Here is a 15,240-nt window from a genome sequence, read left to right on the forward strand (position 1 = left end):
GAGCCAAGCCTGGCCAGGGTGTGTGGCGTGTGCACAAGGTCCGGCCGTCCTCAGTGCTGGGACAGGAGGTCTGTGGAGACCTCGATGGGAGGGAAGGACAGGTATCGTAGCTGAATCCGGAGAAGGCAGTGGATGCTGCTTGAAGGGTGTGGGGGATGCCGGAGTTCACACGTGGACGTGGAAGGCGCCACTGAGAGGGGAATTTGGTCGTGCGGGAGATATCTGCAGCAGGGCCCCTCAGGTAGGATCGTCACCGTCCCAGGACGTGTGGGATTCAGACAAGAGATCTAGTCACCCAAGGTCACCCACTCGTGAATCTTCCCTACCTGGGAGGTGGGAGTTAAAGAATTCTAAAGGGAATTCTCTGGAAGAACAAAGTGAGAATCACGATCAGCATTTGCTGAGTACTCCCCGGGCGCGTTACCTAAGCAGCTTCATCTCCTAAGTGGCCTCGTCCTTAGAGCCGTCCTGCGGGACTTTGACTCAGGCTCAGGGATGTGGAACGACTCGACGAGCATCTCACGAGGCACAAGGGGTCAGTAGACCCAGGTGTAGAATGACTCAGGTGTGTTGCGTCTGTGTTACAGCAAGACTCCCGAAAAGAAGGCAGAGAAGAGGAGGAGGAGGAGGAGGAGGAAGGTGGGGAGGAGGAGGAGGAGGAGGAAGGTGCCCAGGAGCCCGACGTGGAGGACATGCTGGAAAACAACTGGAATATCGTGCAGTTCCTGCCACAGGCAGCCTCCTGCCAGAGCTACTTCCTCATGATCGTTTCGGGTGAGCCGGCCCGCTAGCTCGCGTCGGAGTCTGGCGGTGGGAGTAATGTGGCTCTGGTGTGTTTGCAAAGCAAGGAGGTAAAGGGGAAGTCAAGTCTGGGGGGCGTGCACTGGCTGTGCCGGCCTTGCGGGGCTGGACCCCTGTCCTCTGCCCTGGGGCGTGTCCGCAAGTCCCAGGACTTGCGTGTGCACACAGAGCAAGTAAAAGTGAACACCAAGTACAGAAGGTTGGAAACTTCCTGAATCAGTTGCCCACTGGCTGGCCTTTGCGGCTCAACTTCTGTGTCAGAATCTTCTGTATCTGACTTGGGTCTAGAGGTGCAGTGTTAACAAAGGTTTGGTGTTTACAAACCAGGGTGTCTGAGATCACATGCACACAAAGCGTATACATTACACTCTGTCACACAGAGCTCGTCATTAGGGGAGAGCAGGTGGCGAGGGCCGGGAACACCACTCAGACCTAGCGATGTGCAGCCACAGCGGTGGTTTCGTTTATAACTGCACGTGTGCTCGCCCTTGAGTCTCTCTCTACTTCTCTCTTGAAACTCCTGGGGGGCTACCTCAGAATGCGTGCCGACACCAGGAGCCTAGACCTGTGTTTGTTATGAGCCATGTTTTGTCACTGTGTCACTGTGCGGCAGGAAGGTTGGTGAGTGTGGCTTACACGGCAGCCTCCCTACCAAGGTGCACTTGGACTTGGGCCTCAGTAAGTGCCCTGCTTATTCCCATTTTTCCAATTGATTTTGGCTCGTCCAAATGCAGCCAAGAGCCACGACTAGTAATGATATTTCAGCCCAGGCTGGCTGGAGGTCTGACCAGCCACAGGGCCCCCTGGGTCCTGACTCTCAAGGCCTGTGGCCTGTCTCTGCAGCATACATTGTGGCCGTGTACCACAGCATGAAGGAGGAGCTGAGGCGCAGTGTCCCAGGGAGCACCCCTCTGCGGAGGAGGGGGCCCAGCCAGCTCTCCCAAGAGGCCCAGGCGGTGGCCGGAGCCCTTCCTGGTGAGCACCCCCTTGCTGCCTGAGGCCACCCCTCTGCCCCTGGAACCTGAGCCCTCTGCTCTGGGGGTCCCCGTGTCCTTCCCTTAGTGTCCTTATCACTGCAAAATGGGGAGCATGTGCCGTATCCCTTTCCTTCCCAGGAGTGATCACCTTCTCTCAAGATTACGTGGCAAATGAACTCACTCAGAACTTCTTCACCATCACTCAGAAGATTCAGAAGAAAGTCACGGGTTCCCGGAACGCCACTGAGCTCTCAAAAATGTTCCCTGTCCTCCCTGGTTCTCACTTGCTGCTCAATAACCCTGCGCTGGAGTTCATCAAATACGTGTGCAAGGTGAGGCCGCGACACGTGTGCGGGGCAGAGATGCTTAACGCTAATGCGAGCACTCCCAAGAGTGTCAGTGTGTGTGGGAAGCGAGGGTGCCAGGAGTACAATCTTGTTGATTCCACGAACTCTCACTGCTCATTCCTTGCATCTGTTGTGTGAGGCATTTGGGGCTAGGAGTGGGAGGAGACCAGAGCCCCCCCGTCCTCACGGAGCCTGTGCTCCAGTGAGGGTGAGGACAAGTCAATCAGGGACAGGTGAGCCCAGAGAGGGGAGGCGGGCTGAGGTGGCCTCAGAAGGGCAGGGTAGATGAGGAAGTTGGGGCCTGAGACCACATTGAGCAGGAGGGTCCAGCCGTGTGTGGACCTGAAGAAGAACCTGAGGGTGCAAAGGCCCTGGGGTAGGATGGTCTGGGGGTGCTGGTGAGAGGCACCTGCTGAGTGGGCGAGCTGTGAAATGGCGGTGCTTGTGGATCTGGTGGGTCCAAGGGCCGGGACCAGGAACAGTCTCCCACAATGAGCGGGCTGTGGTGAAATCACAGAGGAGAGCTTGCTCGGATGCCAAATGCTTTCTGGGAAAGGCAGGCGGAGTCAGCGATGGGATAATATTACCAGGTAGCGACTGTGCAGGTGTCACCCCTCAGAGAGCACTTTCCTGGGCATTCAGTTACAGGATGCTCCAGGATCAGGTGACTTCTGGTTGTGGTGCAGAAATAGTTTAGTTTGCCATTTTATTCTTCTGTTAGACTCCAGGGTTTTTAAAATTTATTTTTACTCAGGTATAGCTTACGTACGGTGAGATTTCGCCATTGTGGGTGTGTGTTCTGTGAGTTGTGGCAGAGGCAGGATGCAGGGCATTTCACCGTTCCGCAAACATCGCACCCACCCCTGCCACGCGCTGATCTGTCTGTCCGATGTCCGTGCACTCTCTAAAGTTGACCCAGTCACATTCAGTCTGTGCAGTGAGTTGTTCAAGCTTTCACAGAGCGATGGGGCTGTGCTGCGGGCAGGTTCAAACGGTCTCCACCTGAGCTAAGTCCCCCCGAACCACTCATCTGCCCTTGCACGGCCACCTCTTCCAGAATCCCACGTTGTGGATTATGTGGCCGGTTAGGTCTGGCTCCTTTCACGGCACACACAGAGTGTACATGCGGTCCTCCACGCGGTCGCGAGTTGGGGAGGTGCAGAGAGGGAGAGGGGGACAGAGGGAGAGGAGGGGCACAGAAGAAATAAAGCGGGCTCTGTGTGGATTGGAGCCCACAAACCGTGATATCATGACTTGTGCTGAAGTTGGACACTCAACCAACTGAACCACCTAGGTATCCCTAGAATCATTTTAATCTATAGATTAACTTAGGGAGAATTAACATCTTGGGTTTTTTTTAATGTTTATTTATTTATTTTGAGAGAGAGCGCAGAAGCACAAGGAGGGGAGGGGCAGATGAGAGAGAATCCCAAGCAGGCTCTGCACTGTCAGTGCAGAGCCCGACGTGGGACTCAAACTCACGAACGTGCGATCATGACCTGAGCTGAAATCAGGAGTCCAATGAACGCTTAACTGACTGAGCCACCTGGGCACCCACAACATCTTAGTGTTGAGACTCCTGATTCATGAACCACTATCTCTTTCCATTTATTTAGGTCGCCTCTGATTTTCTTCATCAGTGTTTGGGGTTTTCAGTATTTGCACCTAAGGTTTTCAGGCTGTTTGGTGCCATCGTAATAGCACTTTTTAAAACTTCAGTTTCCGAGGGGCGCCTGGATGGCGCAGTCGGTTAAGCGTCCGACTTCAGCCAGGTCACGATCTCGCAGTCCGTGAGTTCGAGCCCCGCGTCAGGCTCTGGGCTGATGGCTCAGAGCCTGGAGCCTGTTTCCGATTCTGTGTCTCCCTCTCTCTCTGCCCCTCCCCCGTTCACGCTCTGTCTCTCTCTGTCCCAAAAATAAATAAACGTTGAAAAAAAAAAAAACAAAACAAAAACAAAAAAAAAAAACTTCAGTTTCCGGTTGTTCACTGCTAATATATAGAGATACATGAATATCTGTATCTTGTGTCACATCTTTGTTGTCCATTCGTTTATCAGTGGACCTTTGGGTTGCTTCCATAAGTTGGCTATTGTAAAAAATGCTGCAGTAAACACAGGGGTGCATATATCTTTTTGAATTAGTGTTTGCTTATTCTTTGAGTAAATACTCAGTAGTGGAATTGTTGCATCATAGCGTAATTTTATTTTTAACTTTTTGAGGAACTTCCATACTATTCTCCAGAGTGGCTACACCAGTTTGCATTCCCAGTGATAGTGTAAGAGAGTCCCTTTGCTTCACATCCTCACCAACATTTGTTATGTCTTGTGTTTTTTTATTTTGCCCATTCTGGCAGCTGTGAGGTGATACGTCATTGTGATTTTGGTTTGTCTTTCCCTAATGATGAGTGCTGTTGAGCATCTTTTCATATGTCTGATGGCCATCTGGACATGACCCTGATTTTTAAATATTAATCAACTCTTGCTTGTATTCTTGGAGGAAATCGCACTTGGTTGTGACGTATCATCCTTTGTACACGTTGGTGGGTTCAATTTGCTGGTATTGTTGAGGATTTTTGAGTGCACGTGCTGGTGGTTGGTCTGCTGTTTTCTTGTGCTGTCTTTGGTATCAGGATGATGATAGCCTCATAAACGAGCTAGAAGTGTTTTCCCTTTTGTGTTTCCCGGAAGGTACTGTGTAGAATACTTTTTTTTTGCTTAACGTTTGGTAAATTTACCAGTGAAATCTTTTTTCTTTGTTTTCCTCTTTAATTCAATCCAGTTTTTTTTTTTTTATAATGGAGATGTATAAACTATATGTTTTTGGTTTTTTTTTTAATTTTTTTTTTTTTCAACGTTTATTTATTTTTGGGACAGAGAGAGACAGATCATGAACGGGGGAGGGGCAGAGAGAGAGGGAGACAGAATCGGGAACAGGCTCCAGGCTCCGAGCCATCAGCCCAGAGCCTGACACGGGGCTCGAACTCACGGACCGCGAGATCGTGACCTGAGCTGAAGTCGGACGCTTAACCGACTGCGCCACCCAGGCGCCCCTATAAACTATATGTTTTAAGCAAACAGCTTCATACTAACAGGCTGTCGCTCCTCATTATACATACTTGCAAATTTACCTGCTTGCTGAAATCTACTTGTCTCACTGGATGGGGTGGCGGGCTTCGAATATGACCATAAATAGTTCTCCCAAAAATGTCTTCTAAGAGGGCTTTGGTTCTGTGGTGTTCTTGGTGTTGAGCTGGGACAGTAGAGTTTTAGGGGTGGGAGGGACCTCTAAAGAGGTCTGTCCTGTCCTGTCCTCTCCATTATGGACAAAAGGAGGAGACACCTCACCTGTGGTTCTGCAGGCACCACCACGAGAGCCAGGCTTCCCAGCGGGCTCCGGGCTGGCACGGGAACCCCCACCGTCGGGGCTGAGAGCACGCACTCTGCCGATGAGACCGTGCAGCCCCGCAGACTTAGGACTTCCTGTCCTTGAGGAGGAGGGAGCCGGGAAGGACGACAGGAAGAGCACGTGGTGCCCCCGTCCCCCGGAGCTGACGGAAACCTGCTCGCAGGGCCGCACTGAGGAAGCGCCCCTCACTTCCAGCGGGAGAGGGAGGGCGCGGTGCTGAGAAGCTGCAGCCTGAAGAGTCCGCTGCAGGCTTTTCCGCTCCCGATAGAGACCGGCCCGCGAGGCCATCACTGATGCTCTGTTCTTCGTAGGTTCTGTCTCTGGACACGAACATCACGAACCAGGTGAACAAGCTGAACCGGGACCTGCTGCGCCTGGTGGACGTTGGCGAGTTCTCAGAGGAGGCCCAGTTCCGAGACCCCTGCCGTTCCTACGTGCTCCCTGAGGTCATCTGCCGCAGCTGTAACTTCTGCCGGGACCTGGACCTGTGCAAAGAGCCCTCCTTCTCTCAGGTGGGCGGGGCCGGGAGGCTCTCAGACACCTTTCCTGTGTGCCGGTGCGGTGTCCTGATAGACGGTGGCGGTGACCGTGGTGCGTGCGGGCCGGCAGCCCCCTCCCCCCGGCTCCCCAGCTGGCTCCGCACGGTCTCTGCCCAGCCCCTGGGAAGCCCTGGCTGCCAAGGAAGGCTGGGCGGACCGCTGACCCGGCCCCCTCCTCCCCTGCCTAGGACGGGGCTGTGCTGCCTCAGTGGCTCTGCTCCAACTGCCTGGTTGCCTATGACTCATCAGTCATCGAGATGGCCCTGGTGGAAGCCGTGCAGAAGAAACTGATGGCCTTCACTCTGCAGGACCTGGTGAGTGGCAGGCCTGGCGTGGGGGACTCCACCCCAGCCCCCTCTCCAGCGGGCAGAGGGCTTCCTGATGAGCGGTTTGCACCCCGAGAAGCCACAGGTGTGCACAGTTCTCAAGTCCCGACTCAGTGCTCTGAGGTGGCCAGCCCTTGGATCAGGGCTCCTCTTGACTGCTTGTCACACATCTCTGGGGCCCCTGCAGGGGCGGGTGCTGGCTCCATGCACCTTTTGTTGTAATGGAAGAGGGTAGCTGGTGAGCAGGATGGAGTGTGAGAGTCATGGCAAGTGTAAAGACAACAAACAGGGAAGAGAGAGAGAAACAGGGACGTTGTCAGCATTAGATAGAGGGGTGTTCTTGACGAGAGGATGTGAAGGGGCGTCGGGGCCCGGGCAGGGAACAGCCCACATCTGCTCTGATGGAATAGGGAGACCCAAGGAAGGCACAGGGGTGAGGTCCCTGGGACTCAGAGGCAAGGGTGCAGTGCCGCCCGCCCCCCCGGGAAGGTGTTAGGAAGCAGCTGGCATGTTTGGATAAATCCCGTTACAAAGTATTGGTCTTTCCTGGTTGAGTTGAAGGCCATGGGGTGGGTGGGCATGCCGAGCTCTTGGCTACCACTGGCCACCACAGGCCCAGAAGGGGACACTGGTGACCAGGGCTGCTCCTCATTGCAGATCTGCCTCAAGTGCCAGGGTGTGAAGGAGACCAACATGCCTGTGTACTGCAGCTGTGCCGGGGACTTCGCCCTCACCATCCGCACCAAGGTGGGGGTCCCACGGCTGGCCTGGCTGCCCCCCCCCCCCCATTTGCCCTTTCTGGTCTCTGCCATCTGCCTCTCTCCCTCTCCCTACACACCCGAGCCTGTGCCTTGCATCCCTGTGCCTCCTCTGGTCATTTCTGCAGGTCTTCATGGACCAGATTAGAATCTTCCAGAACATCGCCCAGCACTATGGCATGTCGTACCTCATGGAGACCCTGGAGTGGCTGCTGCAGAAGAACCTTCAGCTGGGCCATTAGCGAGTCGAGCAGCGACCCCATTCCCTGCCCTGACTTCCAGACTCGTGACCCTGGCCAGGACGGAGCACCGAGGAAAAGGAGCAGGTCACATAGAGAAGCACGAGCCAGCCAGAGCAGGAAGTGGCTCCACCTGGGGCTGCCTAGGCCACCAGCTGTGGTCAGGGCAGCCCACTGTTGGCCTGAGAGGGGTCTCCAGGGCGGTTCCTGCTGAGTGGACAGCCCTCCCTGTGGTCCCGCTCTGTCACTCTCTCCTCTGCTGTTGAGGGGGGTCTTCTGTCTGGTGATGACTAGTGGGGTTTGCAGCCCTCGTTTCTCATCACTTGTGACCACGGAGACGGTCTCATAGCTGGATGCCAGCAGGATGTGGGCCTGTTCCAGGGAATCCGGAGCCAAACCCTGAGGGGACCTGGACATCTTTCCCACAATGTGTTCCCAGGACTTAGGCTTCTTGTCTGGAGACTTCCTGGTCAGTGTAGGGTCTGCAGGGGTGGGGCCTGCATCATGGCAGTCACCTTGTCTGCAGCAGCAAGATCTGGAATCGGGTGTGGCACCCTTGCCCTCTGAACCTGCAGGTGGGGGTGGGGACAGACACGAGCACCTGGCTCAGACTGCCGCACATGGGTGGGAGGACGCACGTGTTTGTCACCGGCTTTAACGTCATCTGTTAGCACTTGGGTTTATAGGGAAATCCTTCACATGCAAGACAGTCGGTTTTTTCCTTCCGCTTTGAGGGATCTGGTCGGGGGAAGAGACGGGAATAAAACGGCAGCAGCAGTTTTGTTGGGCTTCTAGCGGTTCTGCTCTGGCTTTTTAGCTTCAGAGTCCAAGACCTCCGGCCCTTGCGGGCCTGCCCGTCCTCCAGGGGCCACTCGGGGCATGCACGCCCAGGGTCAGCGGCCCTCACCTGCAGAGAGGGTCAGTCGGGACCATGGCCCCTTTAAACCTGGACACTTGCCACCAGTTTCTTCAGAGAGCCGGTGCAGCGCGGAGATGTGGGACCTCACTCTTCGCTGACCCTGTGGTGGGGCTGGAAAAGGGGGGGAGGCCCAGACAGGGGAGTCTGCGTCCCAGTGTCCTCAGGAGACTTTGCTGAGCTGGTCCCTCTGTCGTCACCTGCCCCAGCACAAAAGACCCAACTTCACACTTCATTTTAGTAGTTAGGTTTTATTTTTTTATTTTAGAGAGGAAGCGTGAGCGGGATGGGGGAGGGGCAGAGGATGAAAGACAGAATTTTAAGCAGGCTCCATGCTCCCCGCTGACGGAACTCGACCCCACAACCCTGGAATCATGACCTGAGCCAAAATCAAGAGTCGAGCCACCAGGCGCCTCACGCTTCATTTTTAACTAAATGAGACTGGAAGTGGAAAAAGAAGAATGGCCAGGTTGGCAAGGCAACACACAGGCTAACTGAATCATAAACTCAGACCCCAAATGGGCAGCCTCCAGGGAGGCCGTACGGAAGCCGTGGGCCAGCGTCCACTCTGGGGCCCGGCTCGAGTTCATCATTGCTGCCTGACTTCTCCAAGTATCTCCTAGTATTTTACACTTTAACTTCAGTTTTACTCTTTGGATTTTGCATTCCTGAAAATTTTTACATGTGTTTGTGCGAGGACAGAAAGAAGACTGACCTCTGTTGCAACTGGGTGCATTGGCTCCTGGGTCCTGTGCTCCGGGTGTGCCCGGGCCCTGTGGCCACGAGAAACCTGACACTGGCTGGAAGGTGGACAGAGCCCGCATCAGCCCCCAGATGGAGATCAAATCAAATTAGGGCTGGGATGGGGAGGGGAGCTAACTAGGCTTCCTGGAAGTGCAGCAGAGAGCAGAGATGTCCCCGGAGAGGAGAGGGGAGGGGCTGGGGGCCTGGATACCACTCCCTGTCCTTACAACAGGGCCAGAGGGTGCCGGGTGGGTCCCTCGGAAGCCAGCTTAGGGATTGGAGCATTTGGGACAGCAAAGGGTCCTGGGGTCACTCTCGTGCTTGGGAATGGGAAACCTGAACCCCTGGCCATGGTTCTTGAGCTGCAGCCCAGCCCCAACTGGAAAAGCCAGTTTCTCCAAAACTGGACATCAGGGAGCCAGACACAGGGTATTGTAGGCATTTGGGTGACTGAGGAATCCTCACCTCAAGGTGGCCGTGGGGGGGGGGGGAGGGGTGCTTCTCAGGTGTGTGCCGTTGCTGGCCCCCCTGTTGGGTGTGGGCAGGTGAGATGGCCAGCTCTGGCCACCTGCCAGCATGATTTGGACATGGGGACCCCCTGAGCTATCGCTGAACCTCGGAAGAGGGATCCTGGCTGAGGGAGTCTGTGCAAAGCACAGCATGTGCTGCCATAGACCTGTGTGCTCACCATCCGTGTTGCTAGGGGAACCGCCACCCAGCCAAGTTCTGGCGGCCCCTGGGGGAGGGGGGCCTGGCCAGACAGGCACCAGGCAGCGCCACTGAATATAATGACCATTGTGGCATCTGAGGGTGTGGTAACTAGTTATCTGCTGGCTTGTGCTCCCCCTCAACCTCACCATGACCATCCCCCTCCCCCAGCACCAACTTCTTGCCCCGCCTGGGTCCTTGTTTCAAATTCCCTCACCTACCCCTTGTCTCCCTTCCTCCAGAGTCCCCATCCTTTCACGTGTTTTGAGGGTGGCTCTGGGATCACCCCCCCCACCCCAGGAGGTTGGTAAGCAAGCTGGCTGAAGGGCAGGTGCTGGGTTCCTCGTGCACCCAGTCTCTGCCTGCCCCCCTGTCCCCCTGCTTGGACGCAACATGCAGTCTGCACCCAGGCTGATTAGAGGACAGACCAGACCAGAGGCACCCACAGCTCCCATGCGCGAGAACCCTCTACTGCCTATGTCTTCAGGACCTCAAGATGCTTCTCCCAAAAAATGAGGCCAGAGGTTCTGGACACAGGTTTATTGGACTCTGGGTATGTGACTTCTTGGCTATTGAAGCAAGCAAAGGGTCTGGGTGGGGAGGGGTGAGAAGTTTGTGAGGAGGTCAGCTAGGGAGGAGGAGGAGGCAGGAGTTTACCCCTTCCTCCAGGCCCGGGGACGTTGAGGGGCCAGCCAGGATCCGGTGCCACCCACTTCGTGCCCGCCCACTGCCCGGTTGCATGGGGGGTCCTTTCGTTCCCAGCTTCTCAGAGCGTGTTGAGGTGCATGGGCAGGGCCCAGGGGAGCTGGCGGCTTGGTCTCGGGACCAGACTTCAGGACCCCATCAGGCCCGCCTTGGACACAGCATGATGGAAGGCATGTGGTGGGCTCAGAGCTGGGCCAAACCTCGGGGGTCCGTGAGTGTGGAGTCCTGCCGGGAAGGCTCGGAGGCACCCAACTCTGGTCCCACAGTCTGCTCAGGGGTGTCGGCCATCTGCTCAGAAGGGGCAGAGGCAGGGCAAGGCCATGGGGGCGGGGCGGCCAGGGACTGGCCTGGGTCTGCAGAGCAGGGACAGGGTGGGGGAGGAGCCTGGCCCAAAACAAGAGCCAGAGTCACAGGCCAGCTACCAGAGGAGCGCCTGGGTGTGCACACCTTGTCGAATTTCTTATGGCTGTACACCTTGTTTTTGTTCATGAACGTCAGCAAGATCCAGTCACACAGGAAGGAGCCCTGGGCCAGCAAGACCGACACGTGAGGGCCCAGGAGACCCCCCCACCCAAGCCCCCCGTGCCCAGCATGCATTTCCTTACCACCCCGATGGAGGTCAGTGCTGTGGCCAGATTAATGATGGTGGGAATCAGGCTGAACTTCCCTGCCTTGGGAGAGAATCAGGCTGAAGTTCCCTGCCTTAGATGGTTGTTGGGTCCGGGGCAGGTGGGGCTCAAGGGAGGGTGGGGGAGATGAGGCCATGCCAGCTGGGCCCTGGGCAAAGCAGGCTGGCCTACCTGTCCGTGCACAATGACGTCGATGCGGATCCCATAGGCCTTGATGAGCGTGCGGGTGGCGCTGCCGTTTACCTTGTAATACTTGGCAAACCTGGGACAGCATGACCCTGAGGAGCACGGTGGCGGGCGCCCACCCATCACCCAAGATGGGAAGCTCCCCTGGACCTTGGAGCACCTGCCCTGTTCTTTTAGAGCCACCACAGCCAGGGCAGATGAGGACCCAGGCGTCCCAAGGCCAAGGTACCTGAAGTTGTAGCCAGACGAGGCTGGGACGTGCTTGGGGTCAAGCCTCCGGAAAGAATACTTGGGGTTGCACTTTGACGCTGACAGGTCCAGGTCACAGTCCCAGTTGATAATGACCCCGATGACACCACCCTGCCCAGAAGTGGGCACAGGGATGGGTGTCAGGGAGGCCGCACAGAGGACCCCCAAGAGCCGTGGGTCCTGCCCTGAGACTGTGCACGGGGTGCTCATCTTGGGGCACCTCGGGCCGCTCAGGGCCGAGAGCCAGGAGTGCCCGGCGAGCGCCCCGCTTCTGAAGCACAAGGGTATGCTGGTGGCCAGCCGTGTGACCAGGAGTCAATAATTTAGCAGCAGCCATGCATGCCCAGACCAGTCGGCCGATTGTGTTTCTCTTTCCTTTGCCCGAACAGGGCCAGGGTTGGCCAAGACCGCAAAGGGGGCTGGCTGTAATGGAGACCCTCCGTTTGCAGCTAGGAGCCAGCACCTGGAGGAGAGCTGGCCCGCCCACTCCCGCGGCTGCCCACTCCCTCGGCTGCCCGCCTCACCGTGTGTGCCAGCTCCGTGAAGTTTTCCCCTGCCTGTTCCACGATGAAGCCCAGCTTGAAAATGGGACAGTAGGGGTCGGAGACCTCATCGAATGTGCAGCGTTTCAGGTAGCCGTCCTTCCGGTGCTCGATGTTGCCTCTGAGGACAGGGCCCAGCCACATCAGGTGGGGAGGGGGCAGAAGCTCTGTAACCCACAAACGCCACATTCCCAGGACGTAGCTCCCATCCCGGCCCGTGGTCACCACAGCCTGGTGGCTCTTACTTGGAGAACTGGAATTTAGGGTAGTGGATGCTGTTCTTGATGAGGATGGTGAAATTCGGAGCCATCTTGCCGAGAAATTGGCTGAGGAGGCACAGACTGGGTGTGTTTAGTCTCCCCCACCCCGAACCCCTCCCCGGCACATCCCCAGTCCTGGCCAGTGAGGAGAGAAAGGAGCAAAATAGAGTCGTGCTGGGGTGTCAGCTGCATCCCAGCTAGGTGGGGTCACTGGGCGTGCGCACCTGACCGACGCCCCGTCTTCCACCGGGCACCAGCCCCACACCTCGCAGGTCTTGGCCGACCCTTGGTAGTAGGGTACGCAGCGCCCGGTCCGCAGGCCTGCGGGCAGATGGACGCTCAGGGGGCGAGGGGCCCCGCCCCGCCCCACCCCCAGCCGGCGCGCACTGACCGCTTCCCAGCATGTCCAGCTGTTCCGCCCCGCAGTCCTCGTCCGTGTCACAGGAGGCGTTGCTAACCCTCACGCTCTAGGGAGGAGCCGCCTGGGTCAGGGGCCCCGAGCCTTCTGGGGCAAGCTGACCAGGCAGGCAGGGCCCCTCCCTCTGCCCCAGCTCTGCCCTCCGCCAGGCCTCACCTCCGGGCAGGTTCCGAGGGTCTGCGAGGGTGTGACCTCGATCCTGGTGATGATGCTGAACACGCTGCCTCCCTGGGCTCAGAAAGAGGGGATGGTCGGCCGAGGCTCAGAGAGAGGGGGTGGTCGGTACCGTCCCGGGGTGCGCGGCCGCGGGCGGGGCGGGCAGGCGCACCTCGGGGGGCTTCACGTACTCCTCCACGTCCCACACTTTGCGCTCGGAGAAGGTGATGCCCTTGACCTTGGTAATGACGGAGCTCTCGGGGCCCGTCTCGCTGTCCTGGTAGCTCTTCTGCACGATGAACACGTACCTGCGGGACGGCAGGGCCGCGCTGGAGGCGACCCGGGACCCTCCCCCCGCCGGCCGCCGCCTCCCGGGGCCCCGAGGCCCCGCGCCCCCCCGCCCCCGGCCGCGCCGCACCCACCACACGAAGTAGAGCAGGATGAGGAGCTGCACCGCGCGGTACACGACGCCCAGGCGCCGGTTCTTCACCACGATCACCTTGGGCGTCTCGTAGTCCCAGAACGCGGACCAGCAGCCTCGGGCCAGGCGCCCGGCCGCGGCCGCCCCCGCGGGGGGCTTGGGCTCGGCGGCCGCCATGGCCCGGAGCTCCGCCCGGGGCGCGACGCGGGCGCACCCTGCGGGCTCGGGGCGCGGGCAGGGGAGCCCCGCGGCACCGCCCCGGGGCGTGGCCTCGCGCGCCCCGCCCCTCACCCCTGCGGGGCCGCGCGGCCTTGGGGCGCGCGGGGGCGCACCTGGCAGGTGTCTCCAGGTGGGCCCGGCGCGGGCACAGCGCGGGCGGCGGCCTTCGCCCCACCCGCCCCGGGGGCCCGCACGTCCCTGGGGTGGGACACGGAGCCGCGGGGACATTGTTGAGACGCGGGAGGAAGACCTGGCGAGGCTCCGCAGGCCTCCTGGCGTCTCCGGCGGCGTCTGACGGCGGCGCGCCCTGACCCCGAGGGGCTGTCCCTGTGTCCAGTGCCCTGACTTCGAACACCGTGGGGGGTTAGGTGTCTCAGGAGGGGATTTCCGATGGGCAGTCCTGGATTCTCCGCAGCTCGGCAGAGACCCCCGGCCCCCCGCCCCCGCCAGGCTCGCACAAACCTGGGTCCTTTCCTTTGCCCAGACGGCCCCTTTGCTTGAGCCACGGGCGCGCTCTGAGCCGTCAGTTCTCGCCCCTCCTCCACCCAGCCGCCCAGCCCTGGCGTCTGTCCTGGACTTCGGCTGAGGCCCCTAACTGCTTTTACCCGCTTCCATCCATTTCCGCTTTCTTTGCAAACCGAAGTGGTTGTGGGTTTTTTTGAACCCTTTTATATCTTCGCCCCATTTCGTTATTTTGGTATTTCACAAAATGACACGTTTCTTACAGCTTTATTTAGGTGAAATTCATTTAGCATCTAATTAACTTTTTTTTTTTTTTACAGTTTATTTATTTATTTTGAGAGAGAACAAGCGGGGGAGAGGAAGAGTGGGCAGGGGCGCAGACAGAGGATCAGAAGCAGGCTCTGCGTTGACAGCTGAGAGCCAGATGCGGGGCTCAAACCCGCAAACCCCAAGATCATGGCCAGAGGTGAACTTGCACGCATAGCAGACTGAGCCACCCAGGTGCCCCAAGTGTGGGACTCTTGATTTCGGTTCAGGTCATGATCTCGCGGCTTGTGGGTTCGAGCCCCCACATCAGGCTTTGCACCGACAGTGTGGAGCCTACTTGGGATTCTCTCTGCCCCTCACAAGCTTGCCCTCTCTCTCCCTCCCTCTCAAAAATAAACATTAAAAAAAATCAAATGAAAACACCAGGCAAACTCTCCAGGCTGGGAGAAAACCCGTGTACACCCTAACCACGGAATTTGTAAGGACAGCCACGGTGTCCATTAAAATTTATAATTTGAGGGGCATCTGGGTGGCTCACTTGATTAAGCCTCGGACTTCGGCTCAGGTCATGATCTTGTGGTTCACGAGTGAGAGCCCCACATCGGGGTCTGTGCTGACAGCTCAGTCTGGAGCCTGCTTCAGATTCTGTCTCCCTCTCTGCTCCTCCCCCACTCATGTTCTCTCTCTCTCTCAAAAATAAACATTAAAAAATTAAAAAATATTTTTTAAATTTATAATTTGCATGAAACTTTCAAAGACGTTAAAGAAGTTAGTCTTAGGAGGAGTGAGTCTCATAATAGTTTTTTTGTGTTTTTTTTTTTTTTTTTTTTTTTTTTTTTTTTTACTTAAAAAGGCCTTTTACAAGTGAAAAAATAAAGTTATTCAACTGAATTTTAAGACGTTTGGTTAACCGGAAATAGTACTCTACGGCAAGAATAGAATAAACATATCTGTAAATAACAATGTA

General features: G+C 57.2%; 2 protein-coding genes across 7 annotated transcripts in view; one reads left to right on the forward strand and one right to left on the reverse strand.

The window, feature by feature from the left end:
* Positions 1-8,168, forward strand: part of POLE (DNA polymerase epsilon, catalytic subunit) — a 46,927-nt gene extending 38,759 nt beyond the window's left edge. For both annotated transcript variants that reach the window (XM_045457785.1, XM_045457786.1), the window contains 7 exons: positions 588-774; positions 1,645-1,776; positions 1,917-2,110; positions 5,841-6,041; positions 6,257-6,382; positions 7,052-7,141; positions 7,281-8,168. In XM_045457785.1, coding sequence (XP_045313741.1) covers positions 588-774; positions 1,645-1,776; positions 1,917-2,110; positions 5,841-6,041; positions 6,257-6,382; positions 7,052-7,141; positions 7,281-7,394 — 1,044 coding nt within the window. In that variant the 3' untranslated portion in view covers positions 7,395-8,168. The remainder of the gene's footprint in view (positions 1-587; positions 775-1,644; positions 1,777-1,916; positions 2,111-5,840; positions 6,042-6,256; positions 6,383-7,051; positions 7,142-7,280) is intronic.
* Positions 8,169-10,284: 2,116 nt separating this feature from the next.
* Positions 10,285-13,534, reverse strand: P2RX2 (purinergic receptor P2X 2). Of its 5 annotated transcripts, XM_045457808.1 has the most exons (12): positions 13,327-13,530; positions 13,077-13,212; positions 12,905-12,976; positions 12,722-12,797; positions 12,555-12,651; positions 12,316-12,396; positions 12,053-12,191; positions 11,509-11,639; positions 11,265-11,355; positions 11,070-11,135; positions 10,912-10,989; positions 10,285-10,752 (listed from the first exon to the last, which is right to left on the reverse strand). In XM_045457808.1, the coding sequence occupies exons 1-12, from the start codon at positions 13,500-13,502 to the stop codon at positions 10,648-10,650; spliced, it is 1,248 nt and encodes a 415-aa protein (XP_045313764.1). In that variant the 5' UTR covers positions 13,503-13,530; the 3' UTR covers positions 10,285-10,647. The 5 variants fall into 5 exon arrangements, with proteins under 5 accessions (XP_045313764.1, XP_045313765.1, XP_045313762.1 ...); XM_045457809.1 differs by lacking the exon at positions 10,912-10,989; XM_045457806.1 differs by having other exon boundaries at positions 10,285-10,989.
* Between the last annotated feature and the right edge of the window lie 1,706 nt (positions 13,535-15,240).

The sequence above is a fragment of the Leopardus geoffroyi genome, chromosome D3, assembly GCF_018350155.1.
Source record: "Leopardus geoffroyi isolate Oge1 chromosome D3, O.geoffroyi_Oge1_pat1.0, whole genome shotgun sequence".
Classification (NCBI taxonomy): Eukaryota; Metazoa; Chordata; class Mammalia; order Carnivora; family Felidae; genus Leopardus; species Leopardus geoffroyi.